The sequence below is a fragment of the Triturus cristatus genome, chromosome 4_1, assembly GCF_964204655.1.
Source record: "Triturus cristatus chromosome 4_1, aTriCri1.1, whole genome shotgun sequence".
In the NCBI taxonomy this organism is placed as follows: Eukaryota; Metazoa; Chordata; class Amphibia; order Caudata; family Salamandridae; genus Triturus; species Triturus cristatus.
Window position 1 is genome coordinate 1215096031 of NC_140585.1, and position 19051 is coordinate 1215115081.

The 19051-nt window shown below is 46.4% G+C and overlaps 1 protein-coding gene across 6 annotated transcripts in view; it reads right to left on the reverse strand.

Moving 5' to 3' along the window:
• Positions 1-822: 822 nt before the first annotated feature.
• OS9 (OS9 endoplasmic reticulum lectin) overlaps positions 823-19051 on the reverse strand; it is a 241551-nt gene continuing 223322 nt past the window's right edge. For 4 of the 6 annotated variants that reach the window (XM_085654565.1, XM_085654562.1, XM_085654564.1 and 1 more), the window contains 3 exons: positions 17120-17287; positions 15661-15773; positions 823-2027 (listed from right to left, as the gene is read on the reverse strand). In XM_085654565.1, the coding sequence (XP_085510691.1) occupies positions 1887-2027; positions 15661-15773; positions 17120-17287 (422 nt within the window). In that variant the 3' untranslated portion in view covers positions 823-1886. The remainder of the gene's footprint in view (positions 2028-15660; positions 15774-17119; positions 17288-19051) is intronic. The other 2 variants (XM_085654566.1, XM_085654567.1) reach the window with 1 other exon arrangement.

Sequence of the window (19051 nt, forward strand, 5' to 3'; positions counted from 1 at the left end):
AAATAACATTACAAGAGCAAGTACTGGGCGCCAAGGGTCAGAAACAAGGATGATGTTTGTAATTGAATAATCTCCAAAGGACTTCTTGGGCCAGAGAAAAAAGAAACTGATCAGAATGTTTTTCCAGGAGGCCCTTAGGGTCAGAGACTAAAAAGAAGTTTCCGAATTGCATGGCTTTCTAAAGCCTTCGAGTTACAACAGAGACAAGAAAGCCGGTACATTGAGACCTGAACCCAGAGGGAAATTCCTTCCCTGAGTAGTTCTTATTCATAGTTCTAATAGGGCAACATTGGAAACTCGACAATGTGCCAATACAAGGGAATGACTTCCAAGGCATCACAGCTGGATACAGGATCTACCCGCATAGTGTTAACCACCATGCGCACATAACTCATCAAAAAAATAATCCCTGTTCACTCGAATGAGAGGTTTTGTTTATATTTTGGTGTAAAAGTATCTGAATGCATGTGGTCTCATGGTATAAGCTCAAAATGCTGAAACCCGCTTTCTGAGCATCAAATGGGAGCACCACACACATGCACAATGCATCAAAAAGCATCCACCCGCATGTTAACCACCATGCGCACATAACTCATCAAAAAAATAATCCCTGTTCACTCGAATGAGAGGTTTTGTTTATATTTTGGTGTAAAAGTATCTGAATGCATGTGGTCTCATGGTATAAGCTCAAAATGCTGAAACCCGCTTTCTGAGCATCAAATGGGAGCACCACACACATGCACAATGCATCAAAAAGCATCCACCCGCCCCCATCCTCTAACCCCCCCCCCCCCTCCCTGGAAATCAGAGCCATACACACAATTGAGAAATCAAAGCACAATTTTATTGAAATCTTTTGCACCAGTTCATAATTGCAATGCATTGGTGGAAACCATGCAATAACTCGTATGCTCAGCTCTCCAGTAGACCACTTGACAAGGTTCTGAAGAACAGGATGAATAAAGAGCGGCAGGAACCCCAGAGAACACTCTAACTGGGAACTAGCTGAAAAACTCTTGGCATCCGAGCTGTACCTGCCTTCCTTCCTTGTATTTGTCGACAGTCTTGCTACTGTTCACATCTCTTATTGCTCTGCAAGAATCCTACCTCTAGAGTTGTTCCATAGAACACTTGTTTCTGGCACTTCTCTGGAATGTTTACTACTGACTAACTTCAGTACTTCTGAAGGAAGAGGAAAATGTATCTCTCTGGGTTTTTGGTATTGGAATCGCATTCTTCTGAAGGGCATCTAGTAAACGGGGACCCTTATTGTATCTTAATCCGTCGGATGTTCGTATGTCACGCGGACAAATCAGTGCCCTAACTTTAGCGAATATAAAACCAGTCCTCAATTTGAGGAAGCCAAGGTAGGTTATGCATAGGGGAATTTCAAATATTTTGTATTAAAATGCTTGTTTACTGTTTTCGGTCTGTTTTTTTCTACAGAACTGTTTCTGTCCAGTGCAAATCGACCTTTTAAACTATTGCAATGTCAGCATACTTTCCCGTCAACACACATCACAACACTCCAGGACAGAAGGTCCCACTTGCATAACTACGCACCATCAATTCAGGCACAAACGCACACATCAATCACCCGCAGACAAACAAAAAGCAGATTATGCTAACATTTGATTTTTCTATCTTGCAACAAACTCACACCCAGGCTGACTGCACAATGAGCTAATTTAAAGATTTAGCTCATTGACGGCGTAGAAAAGCCACAAATCCCCGCTTCGCTGAACAGGGCTATTACACGAAAAACGCAGGTAGAATCATTCTGCAGGTACTGTACAAGTGGAGACCCGTTCAGACTAAGACAGAATATAAGGAAGTCAAAGGGACAATGTCTCAGGTTTTTTACTTTCTGGGATCTTTTTGTCCTATCAGAAATCTAGTTCATCAGATTCCGTGTTGCCACCTGACGTTCTGGCATCATCCGCCTCGTGATCCCAAACAAACCGGTAATTGTCCTCGAGCTGCTGCTGCCGCTTCTTCTCCTTGTGAACCTCTTCTGTTCCATGGATCTGTGGAGGAACACAAAAACTCTTAGTCAAAAGAGCGGAAGATATATGAATAGATCACAACATTCAATAGACAATAAAGGTCTGTTAACTACTTCCCACAGTAACCAAATAAATATTTTGTGAACATGTATTCAGAAAATGTTAACTTCTTTAGATGTTATGTCGCTGCATTTCTCGTAGTCCACTTTTGTGTAATTTGTGGGAAATCTCTGACCCGATTATTAGGTACTGAAAGATGACCACAAGTGAAGGTAAAAATATTCTGCTTTCTAATTCATGTATTTGCATTTTTGGATTTCTTCAGAAATTATTTTCTATCTTGCAGCTTTTCAAATTTTGATACAATAAAAAAGAGCCTTTACACTTTTGCAGAATGACAAAAACTGCATGAGAAACAAACACAAAACATGTTGAAGGGGATCTCAACTCTATCTTTGATTTTTTTTTTAAACATCATCTTTTTGCGGCCACTCCTTTATATTTCTGTCCTTGTACAAGAATAGTGGTTCGGGATCTTTGAAGTTTCAGCCTGATCCAGCTTCTGTAGGTTTCTAAAGGTGAGATCCTACTTTGGTCCGACATGTTATTCCAGGCAATTCTGGGATGGATTGACTCGATCCCGAGCATTCTCCAGTCTTTACAATCACTATAGAATAAGGTACCAATCAAAAACTTTTCAAGCTACTGGTGCACCAGTGGCCCACAGTTTGAATTGAAAGCATCACTGCCTTGGGATGTCCACCGATCTTGCAGTTGTCTACTGAACAGGGACTACAGGTTTTTTACAGCGATGCCACCAAAGAGTTCGTAATTTTTTTTTACTCCGCCCAACCTTCTCCCTCAGTTTAGTCCAGGCTAAGTGAACTGCCTTTGATAGCGTCTCCTTCACTCTAGTTACCATGCAATTTGTGTATTTCAGTTCATTGCCAATGTCCAGTCTCGGGGGCACGGCGCCAAAATGCCCAATCTGCTCTTTACAAAACTGACTTTTAAGGTATAGCAGTTTACTCCATTTTAGATTACTGAAGAGCAATGTAAGGACCAGTCCTTTCGAGTATAGATGGGCGCACCTCCGTCTATGCTGCGCGCACCTCCCTCTATGCTGCGCGCACCTCCATCTATGCTGCGCGCACCTTCGTCTATGCTGCGCGCACCTCCCTCTATGCTGCTGACCTATGAATATCCGTGGCACCTCTCGAGGCTGTACAGCACTTCAAATCTTCCTACAGTCAGGCGGATCTCCAACACATGATGCCGCTCTTCAAGAAGTGAAAACACAAACCAGTTTTCTTTTTAATCGCCATACCCCTCTGCCAGCTTTCAAACTTGCTCCGGGAGAATTTTAGTTTGGTCCCTTTGAGTTTTCCATGAACAGCTGAAAACTTAGCTAACCACGTTCGTCTTCCTGCATTGCACGTTACTTTTTTTGTCCCCCGGCCACCTCCTCTCAGTTCCATTGAAGAATTGTACATCCTGTTGGCGCATGATTCACACAGTGCTCTCATTACTGCTTTGAACATTGGAAGACAATGGAGCAGAGTGGTGTTTGTTAGGTGTGAACAAGGCTGTACTAACTAGTGGCTGTCCAACAAAACTGATAGGACAGTCTGGCAGAAGAGCATGCTGACCATGAGTTATCACCATCAAAGAGCCTCACAAAAGGCCAGGCAGTTTGTGATATGAGCTCTCTCTGCCAGCAGCAAATACTAATTCCAGGGATCCCAACAATGATTCTAAAAGATTAACCTGACAATCTCACCTCCATGTGAAGATGTAATTATGTCAACCTCTGTAATACTCTTTGGTCACTCAAGGCCATTATTTGTGTTTAGATAAGTCACAAAACATATATATATTTTTTGTGAAATGTCTTTTGATTTTGTGTCCCGTAACAACCATATAATTATTCAAACAGTAACAACAGTTGTAGGGAGGACAATTACACAACTTCCAAAGCGGTAGCAAATCGCGAGGAAAGATTCAATACAATCACTCTTCGTAATTTTTGGGGGCAGCCCCTACTGTTATAAGCGACCTTCTCGAACGCCATAAAAAGAGGCCCATCCCTCTCCTCCATTCTTGAAAAGTGGGTATGTCTACCGTCCCTCCATCGCCTGGCCACTTCCCTCTTGGCAACAACCAGACCAAGGGACTAAAGATAGGTTGGGGACGTGGAGCGTTCGCAACATTTTGGATTCCCAATAGTACGTATTTGGGGTCCATCTGGAGAGTGATGTTCCAGGATGGAGCTAAGCTCTTTTATTAACTCAGCCCAGTAGACCTGAAGGTTGGAACATCCCCATAATGTATGTATAAAGTCTTGCTTTGCTGCGTGGCATCGAAGACAGGTCGGGGTTGACGTCTTACCCATTGTTCGAAAAATGACTCTGCTTCTAGCGCTGGGAGGCCTTCTGGTAGCCATGCGCTTTAGAAATGCAGATTCATTCATTCATTCTTTCTGTGTAAAGCGCAGTCGGAATTTAGTAGCCGCCTCCCTGCGGTGCATCAATGCAGCTTCCTAATCAATGTCCTCTAGTTCTCCCACCTCTCCCTCCCAGCGCTCTGGAAGCTTGACCAAATTATCAGGCATATTATTGTTGGACAAGTTACTTACCTTCGGTAATGCCTAATCTGACAGAGACATGATCTAGCCGCAGATTCCTTACCTTTGAATTTCCTAGGCGGTAGGTGACGTTGGTTGACAGCCATGACACCTATATAGGCGCCACCGCAGCACGCTGACCTCCGCTACTATTCACAACTTTCCACGCCAGAAGCGTGGAGCTATGAAGTGCACTGACAATTGTCTGTTTAGGACAAGTAGGGTTCTGCAAGGGATCTGGCCTGACTCTAAAAACTAACCGCAGTACGGGGAGGATGGTTGGGTAAATAAGGAATCTGCAGCTAGATCATGTCTCAACCAGATAAGGCGTTCCCGAAGGGAAGTAACTTGTCCATCTGATAGAGACATCTAGACGCAGACTCCTTACCTTTGAATAGATACCCAAGCAATACCATCCCCGGAAAAGGAACTGTGGAGGTGGTTAGCCAAAAAGGCTGCCCCATCGGATTTGACTTTCCAGTCAGTAGTGTTTGGTAAACATGTCCAGGGATGCCCACGTTGCTGCCTGGCAAATGATGAGGACTGGAACTTCACATTGCAAAGCCATGGTAGCAGCCTTAGCTCTGGTGGAATGAGCTCTTAAGCCTTCAGGAGGCTGTTTTTTTTTGGCCAGAGCATAGTACCTTTTGATGCAAAGGACAACCCATTGTGAGGTAGTCCTCTTCTGCACCGCACAACCTTACTTTGATCCAACGTACCCCATGAAGAGTTGGTCGTCCACCCGGAACTCTTTACTGCAGTCAAGGTAGAACGATACGCTCTTTTTGGGTACAGACGTAGATTTGCTCATCCTCTTTCGAGGGGTGCTCAGGAACATAGAAAGTGGGTGTGGTGACAGATTGCTCCACGTGGAATGGTTTTACCACTTTCGGTAACAAAGAGGCCCTAGTGCGAAGCACCACCTTATCAGGGAAGAAGGTCAGGTAAAGAGGCTTGGATGACAGAGCCTGCAATTCGCTTGCGTTCGTGGCAGAAGTTATTGCCACTAAAAAGGCTATTTTGATGGTAGGCAGCTGGAGGGGGCAGTTGTGCAGATGTTCGAATGGAGCACACATCTGGAAGGTGAGAACCAAATTAAGGTCCCACTGAGGCATGATGAATGGGGCAGGTGGGAACATATGTACAAGCCCCTTAATAAATGTGTTTACAATAGGGTACTTTTTTTTTTTTTTGAAAAACTTTATTATGCAAAAAAGCATCATTACAAATATGGGCCTACAACCACCAGGGCCGGCCGCTAGTATATACATGTCAATTGCTTGACGTCACGAAGCAGCGACTGATCCCCAGAGGCTCAGCAGGGTTACAGGAGATATTCTCGGCAACTCAGAAGTTAGGCAGGATACAAATATTTCAAAATTTAAAAGAAAAGAACAAACAAAGAAACAAGAAAACAAAACTCAAGGCGAGAAAAAGTCTAGACGGTGTCGAGCGCCAATGGGGGGACCCCACCATACCAGGTAGAAAATCAGGAGGACAATAGAGATGACCAGGGGGGGAGGGAGGCAGCGGGGAAGTCAGAACAATCAGCAAAAAGGGTACAGTATTCCAGGAACCTCAGGATCAGGGGGACAGAGAAATGTCCGGAGTATCTTCAAAAGGGGGCGTACAGATGTTACCTCGGTAGGTGTTCCACTGACCCCAAATTCTACCCCACGCCCCGGGCTTGCCCCGAACCAGATATACCGTCTTCTCTCTGAACATGCACCAGTCCATGTTCTCCTTCCACACTGACACGGTGGGAGGCCGTCGGGAACCCCAAAGCTGCGCGATATCCCTCTTTGCAATCATGTTCCCAAGTGCCGCCCACCGGGCCTGGGCTACGTTGTAGTCATTCAGCTCCCATACATTCAACAAACATCGACGAGCCTCAGGCAACAGAGCGACCCCAGTGACACACTCCATTACAGCATGCACACGGTGCCAATATGCCGCAACCTTGCGGCACTCCCAAAGGATATGAAGGAAGGTGGCGCTCATTCCACAACCGCGCTTACACAGCCCATCCGGAGAAAAACCCATCACAACCAAACGAGGACCCGTGACATAAACACGGTGAAGAATTTTGAGCCGGACGAGTCATCCAACTCCAACCCGTCTCCGGTCCAGGCCTCCCGAAGACGCACAAGGAGGTCCGCCCGATTGTTGATTAATTTCTTATAAATCAAGGAAATCGTACTATCGGGCAGATGACCATCAAGTATACGGTCCTCGAGTGGTGAAGATGCAGGGACTGTGGTACCGGCCCTGAAGACCGACAGCAAAGCGTGGCGAACCTGTGCATATCTGAAGAACTCCCTCTCACTCAACTCGTACTCACTCTGAAGCACCGCAAAGGATTTGACCGCACCTTTCACCCAGAGATCACCCACTCTGCTAATGGCAATCGTATCCCAGTTCTCAAAACCTTTCGTTGTCCAGAGGCATCCCAATCTGTCCGATGCAAACAAGGGGGTCGCTCGTGTCAGGCGATAATTCCATCCCATGGCCACATTGGCATCCTTCCACACACGTACTGCAATCTTAGTGGGTCCCGTTAGGTTCCTCCCCGCCGTCCGAGAGTAGAGCGCTCTGTTGAAGTTGCCACCAGGCAACTGATATTTATCCATCTCGAAAGCCGGATTTGGACCGGGTGCATACGTAGCATGGTTGATAGCGGACAACTGGGAGGCCCAATAATACCTCCTGATGTCCGGGAGCGCATTGCCCCCGTCATACCAGGGGAGAGTCAGTTTTGCAAGAGCGATGCGTGCGCGACCGTCGCAAACAAGTCTCCTCTGTAAACCCTCCACCTCCCGGAAGTAGGCCGCCGGAATAATATCAAAGGAGTTCTGGAGTGCGTAGAGAAATCGGGGCAGGGACATCATTTTAAAAAGTGCCGCTCGACCGAGTGGCGACAACCGCAATCTACGCCACCGAGCCACGTCCAACTTCAATCGCCGGAGAGGAGGAAGGAGATTATGCTCGTGGCGGACCGCCGGGTCCAACGATACGTAGACCCCCAAGTACTTGAAACCGGATTGCGAAATTTGAATGGGAAACCTATTCGGTAAAGGGGGAAGGCCACCGGAAATAACATGCACACACGATTTAGACCAATTAATGATCAAACCGGAGTTTTTACCGAAAGAAGTGAGGACGTCAAAGAGGACGTTAAGGGATTCACGCGGGGAGGTGAGGTACAAAAGAATATCGTCGGCGTACAACGAAACCCGGTCCTCAAAGCCAGGGGCCCACTGAATGCCCTTTATCGACGGTTCCCATCGGAGCCAGGCTGCGAGCGGTTCTAGAGCAAGAGCAAAGAGCAGGGGGGACAACGGACACCCCTGCCTAGTACCCCTCCCGAGAGCGAAGGGCTGGGACACCCTCCCATTGACAACAACCTGAGCTAGCGGATCCGTATATAAAAGTCTCACCCAACAAATAAATCCCGCACCGAAACCGAACTTCGCCAGAGTGGCCCAAAGATATGCCCATTCTATAGTATCAAAGGCCATCGTGGCGTCCAAGGAAGCCAAGATGGCCGGCTCGGAAAGAAACTCCGCCCTGGCGAGAACGCCATGTAAACGCCGCAAGTTGAGAGCAGTGTTCCGGTGCAGAATGAAACCAGATTGATCCAGATGAATCAGGTCACAGATAACAGCGAGTAAGCGATTAGCAAGGACCTTGGCGAGAATCTTCGGTTCAGCATTCAATAGGGAAATAGGCCTGTATGAGGCACAACGATCACGAGGCTTGCCCTCCTTAGGAATCACAACTATAGTGGCCAGACGCTGGTCACAAGGGAGGGAACCAAGCTCACGCGACTCCAGAAACATATCACGGAGAAACGGTGCGACTTTATCCGGGCGCAATTTGTACAATTCAATAGGCAATCCATTGGGGCCCATAGCCTTGCCAGAACGAAGGGAACGAATCGCGGTAGCAATCTCGTCGGCCGACAACGATGCCTCCAAGCACTCTCGATCCTCTTCAGACAGGCAGGGCAGCGCAATGTCCCTCAACAAGAAACGGGAGTCATCCTCATCTCTATCAGACACCGGGGAGTAGACCACACGAAAATAGTCAGCAAAACACTCCACAATCTCGCCAGGGTCAGTCACATGCACACCGTCGGAATTCTGAAGCACAGGGACCACACGGTTCGCTCTCTCCTTCTTATCAAGCCATGCAATCAATTTACCCGCCTTATCCCCAACATCATACAGTCTACTTTGCTATTCCCTGTACATTGTCTTGGCGGCATCCGTAACAAGGGATTTATATTCAAACTGTTTCAAGCTAAGGGCGTGGAGCCTATCCTGGGTGACACCTAAGTCTAGATCAGCCTCCAACTCCAGTATTTCGGCCTCCAGCCTCACGACCTCCCATTCCTAGCTTTCTTGGTCTCAACTATTAAAGATAGGGCCTGTCCACGAATAACAGTTTTGAAGGCTTCCCACAGGGACACTGAGGACAAAACAGACCCCTCGTTCTCCAGGAAGTAGTGGTCGAGCGACTTAATGAGGCTGTTGCGAGTCTTGGGGTTGCGTAGATGCCAAGGGTTAATAGGGGCGATCCGCCACGCGGCTTGCGTCCCCGTGTCGAAAAGAAGCCACACAGGGAAGTGATCTGAAATGCCCCGGGCCAAGTGTCTAACCTCCCCAACGTGGGAGGACTGGGCCGCGGGCATGAGGAAGTAATCAAGCCTGGAGAGACTCCCATGAGCCCCGGAGTGGAAGGTGTATTGACATTGCGTCGGATGCATTAACCTATACAATAGGGTACTTAAATAAAGACGGTTGGTCTGACAGCCTCAAGAAGGCAGATAAGACCAAACGAAAGGTACCCTTTAAGAGTGCCCAGAGCAGGGTCCGGATGGGCAAGGGTCAAAACAAAGAGAAGGACTTGAGACCTTTGTGTACAACATTTTACAAATTATTTCCACCGTCAGGCATACACGGTCTTGGTAGAGGGATACGTGGCTGCCAAAATAACATTACAGACTTCAGGAGGAAGGTTGAATGCTATCAACTGCCACGCTCAATCTCCACGCAAGAAGGTGTAGAGTTGTCAGGTTCACGTGGACGATCCTTCCTGCTGGTGCGACAAAAGATTCTACCGAAGGGGGCAGCCTGATTGGAGGATCGATGCTCCGTTGAAGAAGCTCGGAATACCAGACCCTCCATGCCCAGTCGGAGGCACAAGAATGACTTGCACCCGGTCGCTCCTGATCTTCTTGAGCACTCTGGACAGGAGTGGTATTAGAAGAAAGGCGTACAGTAGGCCTGTGCTCCACTCGAGACGAAAAGCGTCGCCGAGCGGGTGCTGCCTTGGAAACTCTAGCGTGCAAAACCACTGACATTGCACTTTTTCGGCAGAGGCAAACAGATCTAACCAAGGTTCTCACCAGTTTTGAAAGAGACCAAGCGCCATCTCTGGATGGAGACTTCATTCGTGATCCGCTAGGCATCGACAGCTGAGTTAGTCAACCCTAGCATTCAGGGAACCTGCCAGGTGTTCCAGCCATGTCCAGAGACGTAGGGCCTCTGGACAAAGGATTCATGAACCCACCCGCCCTGTTTGTTGCAGTACCACATGGCGGTTGTGTGTCTGTGAACACCTGAACCAGCTTTCCCTTAATGGAAAAGCTTTCAATGCCAAGCGAATCGCTTGGCGCTCCAGCAAGCTGATGTCGAGTCTGCTGGAGACAAATGTCCTCTGATCTCCACCTGTCAAAGATGTCTGCCCCATCCCAGGAGTGACACAACTGTCACTACTGAGCGATCTGGTTGGTGGAGGTAAAGGGGGTCTGCCTCTGCCCCAATTGCGGTTGGTCAACCACCACTGCAGGTCCTGTGCAGTTCCCTCCGAGATCTGGACCATGTCGGAGCGGTTCCCAATATGCTGCGCCCACTGGAACTTCAGGTCCCACTGCAGAGCCCACATATGCCACGTGTCACTAGCAGGATGCAGGAGGCCATGAGGCCCAGCAGCCTCAGAGTCAGTCTCACCGAAATCTAGGATAGAGGATGAAACATCAGTATCATAGCCTGATTATCCTGGCCTTGCTGCTCGGGGATTGACCCGAAACTGCACTGTGTCCAGAACAGCTTTGATGAAAGCGAGCATCTGAGAGGCAGTCAGGTGTGACTTTGGCACGTTGATAGTGAGCCCCAGCGAAAGCATGAGGTTCCCCATAGTCTGTAGGTGGGAGACGACAGCCTACGGCAAGCTCACCTTTAACAGCCTGTCGTTGAGACAGTGGAAGACTGGCACCCCTGATCTGCACAGATAAGCTGCGACCACCGCCATCACCTTGGTGAACACCTGAGGGGTGCTGCTTAGGCCAAAGGGGAGCACTGTGAACTGAAAGTCCTGGTGGCCTACCTTGAACCGCAGGTAACGCCGATGAGCAGGCAGGATGGGAATGTGAAAATAGGCATCCAGTCTTCAGGCTCCAGGGCACACAAGACCTGAGCTGGAGTGAGTATCTTGAACTTTTCCTTTTTGGAGGAAGTAGATGAGGGTTTGCAGATCTACGATAGGAAAAGACCCTTGTACTTTTTCGGGACCAGAAACTAGCTGTAACAGCAACCACAGCCTACTGCTAACGACGGACCCCTCGTTATGGCTCCCTTGACCAAGAGGGCCCTGACTTTCTGCTGAAGCAAGTTCTGGTGGTCCTCAGTCAGCTGGTTATAAGTTGGAGGCATGGAGGGAGCTGTAGTTTTGAAGTGGAGGGAGTAGTCCCTTTGAACTAGCTGAAAAACTCAACCTGTCCGAATTTATGTTTTGCCAAAGGTGGAGGTGATGGCCGATTCTGCCACCAATTAGCCGTCCATGATCTTGAAGGACCGGACTAGGAAGGTTTGGAGTCTGCAGGGGGGAGAAGAGGACTGACCCGATCTCTGGCTGCTGTCCCATGGGGTTGGATGGAGCCGCGCCCAAGGCTGCCTAGAGGTTGCTGAACTTGCGGGCTCTGGTGGCTGGAATATGGCTGGCATGGCTGAAAGCCACTTCTGTGGCCACGAAAGGGGAGAAAGGCAGACGGGGATGGGTGACCACTTGGAGGCCCAAGTACTTGGTGTAGCCCGTGAGTCCTTAAAGCACTTCAGGGCCATGTTGGCCTGGTCTTTAAAGAGACGTGTGCCATCAAAGGGCATGTCCATAAGGGAAGCCTAGAAATCCTAGCGTAAAACATCCACAGATGATGACCTCGCTCTGCCCAGCGAGTCAGTTGTGTCCAGCCCTCAACGAATGGCGAACTTTGCCGCATCTCTCTCATCTAATAGTGCTGGGGAGAGAATGGCCCGGGCCTCCTCCAGGACCTGTGGCAGCACTTGTGCAACCGTTTCCCACAAGGAGTGGGAGAAATGTTCCAATAGCATGCAGTGTTCACTGACCACAATGCAAGGCTGGCGGAAGAAAATACTTTCTTGCTCCAACTATCCAGTCTCTTGGATTTCCTGTCCAGGGTTGCGGGAGGGGACGCATCTTGTGAGGCAGAGGCTTGGACCGCCAAGCTCTCGGGGGTAGGGTGGTTGCTAAGGAATTGCGGCAGGCGATTGTCCTATTCACAGGAGCCTCTGTGCTGGGCTTGGACAAGGTTCCCAGAAGGACATTAGTCAAGGGCTTGTTGAAAGGCAGGAGGGGTCCAAGAACAAGACACCCGGCTGCAGCACCTCTGTCAAGATGTTCGTCTTGTCCATTCCATGCTCAGGTTGGTCTTGTAAAGGGTCCAGCGACCCCTCCCAATCTTCCTCCATTCCTAACTATTCAAAATAAGGCTGAGGAACCGACCTAGGATCAAAGGGTACAGTCAGTGCCGGAATTGGCGTTGGTAGGTGCCGATCCAGCTCCGGGTCATCGGGGATAAGAATGGGGCTGATGACGGGAATCTCGGCGTGGGGGCATGGGAAGGTTGCAGAGGCACGATCGGCGTCAGTCCGGATCCACCACCAGATTAATTGGGGGGCATCGGCGCCTGAGCCACCATTGAGTAATCCAATGGAGCTTCCTCTGAGCCTCTGGGGCCCGAGGGCGCGCCGGGAGGGACGGGTCACCCAAATATGAGGCACATGGTGTCATAAAATTCTTTAAGGTGAGCGGTGTTCGCTCCATCTCATGCGAAGGCACGGAAGCACGGAGCCAACCCAGGTACAGTTTCAGCAGAACGAGGCCTATAGCGTCAAGACTCCTTCGTCATGTCGGCCGACAAATGGGAAGAAGTTAAAAAATGGAATGGTGCACTGGGGAAGCAACCTCTTTCCAATAATCATTCAGACGGTCATTATAAATATTCCTTTTTATTTCTTTATTTTTTTCCCTTCTTATATCTTCCTATATTTGCGTCTTCACAAAAAATTCGCAAGTATACGGAAACCATCCAGCCAACGTGTTTCGTTCAAATTTTCAGTTTTGAACTTCATCGGGACTCATATTTACAGAATATTCATTTAACACTTCTTGAGTAACTCAAACGTTAATTCCAATTACTTGATATACAAATAGATGTATAGACGTGCTTCCTTCTTTGGAATGTGTCAAATGGGTTCCAGGAATATTTCATAGATATTAAACCCACTGGTACGGGAATGGGGATTATTTGCCCATCATTAGTGCCTCTAATCTTCTCGTTGTCCTCCTCGGGTCTTCAGATGGGAAGAAGCTGAAACACGCTTTGGCTTCTTGTGTTTCTTATGTCTCTTACCTGACCGACTAGACGACTATGAGTGGGAGGATGAGGACTTAGTATTCCAGGAGTGGTGCCTGGACCTTCTTCTCGACCGCGAACAAGACCTCTGGGGAGCCCCAAGTAGCTTTAGGGACTGCTCCCTCAAAGCTTTTAGAGCTATGGCCCGGCAGTCGGAGCACGACTGAGTCGTAGTTGTGCTCCAGGCACCAGAGACAAATTAAGTGTTGATCCGTCACCAACATGGCGTGATGGCAGGCACTGCACAGTTTGAATCCAAAAGTCTTCATCGCCATGTTTGGAAAAAATCTACACACCAAAAATTGCTGACAGTGTAAAAAAAATACTTTCAAAAAGTGACAGAGTAGCTCTCTTCACGGATCTGCGCTAGCAGACACGGAAAGAAAGAACGGACGTCATCAGTATGCTGAGGTGGCACCTATATAGGTGACGCAGACATCACTTATGGTGCGGATGGAGTCATGTGGAGCCGACCGAGGCCACCTACCGGCGTGCAAGGGTATTGCTCGAGCAAAAGTCTTCCCGATCTAGTCTGATGCCTGGAAAATTCAAAGGTAAGGAATCTGCGGCTAGATGGCTCTATCAGATCAATATCTTATAAGTAAGGGAAATTGCTCCCTTTGTCAACTCTTCTTGTAACAAAATCCCTTCTAGTGATGCATACTCAGGTATCTCAGAGCCCATCAACCCCACTGATAGCCAGGCGTGTCTCACTTGTGCATAATTAGGTAACTGGGACCAGTGTAGGTTGTATTCACTACAAAAGGTTGTCAGGGGCTTAATTTCTTCACGTTCCAGGACATCTCCAATAGTGGAGATTCGAATCAAGTCCGATGCCCCAAATCCTCGTAACCTTCCCATCTCTTTAAGCTATGTACCCCTCCATAACGAAGTCTCCAAGGTAATTCTGTGGTTCCAGCCAAATGCTCTGGTTGAGTCACAAAACATATTTAAGCGACATCACGGGTATATCAAAGGAAACGTGCCAGCACAGTAACCTAAGAGCAGAGACCTATATATACAAACACACATTGAGAACTATGTGATTTACAGTGATCTTTCTCAAACTGAAAAATAACATTCTGGCTAAATCAACCTCTTAAACGTTCATCTAGTATGTGTGCTAGCTTGCAGTAGCTAGTACATCTCAATAAAGGTAATGTGCTGACAGATGATATAGCCTGTGGTCAGACTCCACTAATTTCTAATGTGGACTAATTGTCCTCTGTAAAGCATGTTGTAATTAAGCGGCAGCTTTTCATAAATAAAACCTTCATGCCCACTTCCGCTTCTTTCAGCTGTCTTGTTCTTCCAGCACTGTTTAGAGTAACATTTATGCTAAAGTGAAATCATCACTGTGAGCTGCTTTCATACATCTAAGCCCAAAGCAAGAGTAGTTTTCAAACTTCAAAAAGAGACGCTGGAAAACATAATGCTATTTAAACAAGCTGGTTAGCTACTGTGAATGCTTAGTCTGTTGAATGCTTTTAAAGACCTAGATATACTGTGGGTAAACTCCAGAGGTTCTTACTCTGCAAAACACCGAAGGCAGGTTTAACAAATGATGATATGATGCTTATTAAGCGCTCGAATGCCGAGGTGTCTTGGCGCTGGAGTGTGTAAGCAAAGAGCTTGAAGACTAAACTAGATCTACTCGGGCGTCTTCGGGCGTAAACAGCTGAGTTTTCAGAGCTTTCGTCAACTGCTCTCTACAGTGTCCAAGGTTTCCAAATCTGGCACACATTTACCTTTGACCATACTCATCTATCAAATAATCAATATACCATTTACCTTGTATAGTGCCAAAACTGCGAGGTATACACGCACTTGAGAACTGGTACGTTTGAGAGGGACAATATCACCCTTAAAGAGTTGATCAAAAATGTGCAATAAAATAGTTTTAACAGTCACTGGATGGTTTGAAGTCTTTGTGGAATGGTGGTTTCAAAGTACCTGCATATGGCTCAGAAGCACAATCTTCAGCTTATCACATCCCTTCCCCGCCCACTAGAAATGTTACCAAAAGGTGGGGCATACAACAGAAAATAACTCTGATATTGATTCAAAGTATTCCTAACAACACTCAAGTAGCCTTAAGATCTTCATCATTAAATGTGAAGTTTCCCTCTATGATAAACAATTCCATTTATTTATCATTTTTTATTTGTAACTTTGAAGTTGTGCCGATGAACAAAAAAATAAGCAAACTGCATTGTGTACTATCATCTGTGAAATCAATTTTCAGGCCCTGGACCAGTTATCACAAGATGCTACTTCCCAAAAAACAATATTAGGGTTTTTTAAAGCATACTTACCAAAATATTAAAAAAGATGTCTTTCAAGCTTTTAGTGTCCTCCTCTGACAACCAGTGTGTCTCGTCATCATCACTAAATGCCCCTGTTGTTAGAATCTTGATTTCGATTTTCCCTGCATGTCGCCGAAAGAAAAAGAGAGAAGACAGACTACAGTTAGAGTAATAAGAATCAATGCAGTGTAATAATCCACATAACGTGGAGATAGGTGGGCCATGGAGCTAGCATGGAAAAAAAGAGGTAGGAAACTGTCAGTGTATTGTCCAAATTAGGTGAAAACTTTTGACTGGCCAAGGAAGGCATTGGAGAATGACAAAAGAGAAAAAGACGCTTTACTTGCAAGGTCTGCTTCAAAAATAGAAGAAAAGCCACTGACTTGTAAAAAGCCTTCTGATTGGCCGTGGCAAAGATGGTTTCCCCAGTTTGTTGGAAAACACTAGCAGTCTCTCTCCAAAGCATACTTTGAAACCTGAGGCAGCCAGACAACCCTGCCGGGGTTGTATGTTATGTACCATGCCTACAAGCTTTTTGCACAGCCCACCAACTTCACACATGGTCTCCTGTGCGAGCTCCTCACACAGGCCACCAGTGTTGGCGCTTCAGCTGCATCAAGTGGCAACTTAAGATCCATGGATGGCATTTTCAATCCTTTCTCTCCGTGCAGGATTCTCACAACGCTCGTTACTGACATTCACACACTAGTTGAAGTACCTGCCAGCCTCTGAAACACGGCATTGTTCTAGCTTCTCTTCCTGCCCACCTATGACATCTTTCCACGCTGCTCACCAGTGCCAGCATCCCCCAATGATTATTACAAGTCACTAAATGTGCTGTAACTCCATGTTCCTTAAAGCCATGCCTCTTACAATGAGACAGGCAATCAGGGCACCAAATGTGAGGATTTGAGTACAATGGATGGAAGACCGCTAAATCATATGGCTACTGAAACAATGGACAGATCAATGGCAACCTGGGTCCTATGAAGAATAGGGCATGCCACCAGGCTGCTGTGTCAACTCAATGAAAAAATGCCTGTGGGCTATATAAAAATATATAACACATATTGTCCAACTTCAGCTTTGGGCAAATACTGACCAGTAAAAGCGAGAGGAACAAGCTTGGTTGCTCGTCTCAAGAGATAGGCGAATAGAAATATGTCAAATATGCTCCCTATGCTCGACTCCCGCTCTGCGTCAGAAACGGGCGTGTACAGCTACTGCTACATGACACAAACACATTCACCAGACTAGTCCAAGAGCTAGAAAGTGTACTAGGAAAGGCCACTACAACCACAGTAGAAAACAAAGCAAGCAAAGCGAATAAAGATGTTCAATTTATATGTTGGTTCCCATTCAGCCACTATCAAGGAGGCCTAAAAAGCATGAAGGCGCAGCGGTTCTATTTTAGTTCTCAGTTCAAGCAGAAACTTGTGGGGCCACCTGCGCCAGAGGATGTGGGTACCTTCTGCCTTGAGTCCTTCCTTCTCTAGCAGGTCTTTCACCACGTTTTCAATGTGCCTGAGCTGGGGGTTTTCATGGCTCATCTCCCGAACTTTCATCTCCTTCTGCAGGCGACTGCCGGGCTTCACCTTCGTTACCCGGACTTTGACGCGGGCATCCGAGTCTTCATCTGCGGCGACAGACAGTGATGAGACGGCCATACTGTGCCCAGGTCTAAAACGCTACACCCACCACTCGAATCACAGCAAGAACACAGGATGAAAACCAATGTCATCAACATAACCATGCAATGAGGGAAGGGAGGGTTCAGCATCATCACATAGCTAGTCTTGGTCAAACTGATCCTCCAGGAGCTGTATTACTTTTCTTTATTCAACAAAGTGATGACAAGGCTCCCCACGAGAATCTTGGCAGTTTGGGGCCTTCACATCCAACTACAACAGTTAGTGGTTAAAAAAAATGCTGCGACAGGAAAGTAACTTTTTATTGCTCTGAACCTGATACTGTGTAGAGATAATGCTATTGGGTCCTAATGGCAAAAAACACCCTGGGAGGAGTGTCTCAGAAAAGGGATTACTGAAACGATTTTCGAGGGCAGGCACATACATTCTAATACCTGCTTTGAATACGTGATCTAGTCAGTACAGCTCTCAAGAGAGGGCAGGCGAACTCCAAACAGAGGCTACACAAAATTCTGTAATGGTGGATGTTGACCAATTCTTTGTCTCCCTTCTGTGGAATGTATTCTGAAGTTAGCCTTTCCACAACAAGGAATATGGTGCATTAACTCTCAAACACGCTGATAAGTAGATTGCATCTTAATATTAGAACTCTAGTCCATAAAAGCGACAAGACTCTCAAATGAAAGGATCGAACAATATAATACTTAAGATTTAACGTTGTTTAAGGAGTGTTTTGCTAAAGCAGAGGGATTAGCAAAAAAATAAAAAGTGAAGGTGTGTTTCAAATGAAAATCAGGTAGCGTCTGAAACACACAGACCGTGCATTTGAAGAACTTCTTTATTTTTACAAAGTGGTTTGCAATAAACAGAGCATCATTTTTAGATGCTATTTTCACATAATAAGTGCGAGTAATCAGCATTTCAGGATCAATAACATCATGTTACACTTATGAAATGGATCAAATAGAGACCTCTGGGCGCCAGCAAAACCGATTTTAAAGTCTGGGTTGTTGCAGTGTGTATGAGTAGAAGAGCTCTCTTCTGCTCATAAGGGGTCCATTTATGACATACGCTTTAAACACTACTTTGAGGTCTCTTTGAGAAGCATTAACTGCTTACAGAGCAACTATCAACCTGTAGTACAAGGCAACTGTAAATTGCTCTGAAAAAAGATCATGGAAACTGGGTAATGCATCAACACAGGATGGTTTCTGATGCTACTATTTTATGGTCAATGGAAACTGTTAGTTAAGTTGTTACATAAGGGCCTATTAGTAAAGGTAAATATATGCTTGTATATTTACTCGCATGTATATTTACTACAACACCTTTGTGTAACTCTACACTTTTTAATAAACACTATTGTAAACATACATGTATCCACCCTCTCAAATCAGGGGCGGAGTCTCAGGGGCGGAGTCTCCCACGACAAGACTTACGAGTGCAAAGCTACTACTAATAACTATACAAAACTTAGGTGGCTATCTGACACAATAGCGCACCTTTCCCTATGGGAAAGTACAAGGAAAATGATTAACATTAATTATTCTTTTTTTTAAATTACATAGATTTTAATATAAGATATAAAGGTAAATTAATCTGAAATATAAAGTTTTAACCTAGAACTAATAAAATAAAAAGGTACACAACATTAACTCGTCATATTAACGGTTTATTAATTAATGTAAATATATTTAATCTATAAATAATGTTTAAAGATTAATTACAATCTCACCCTCACTAACATTTTT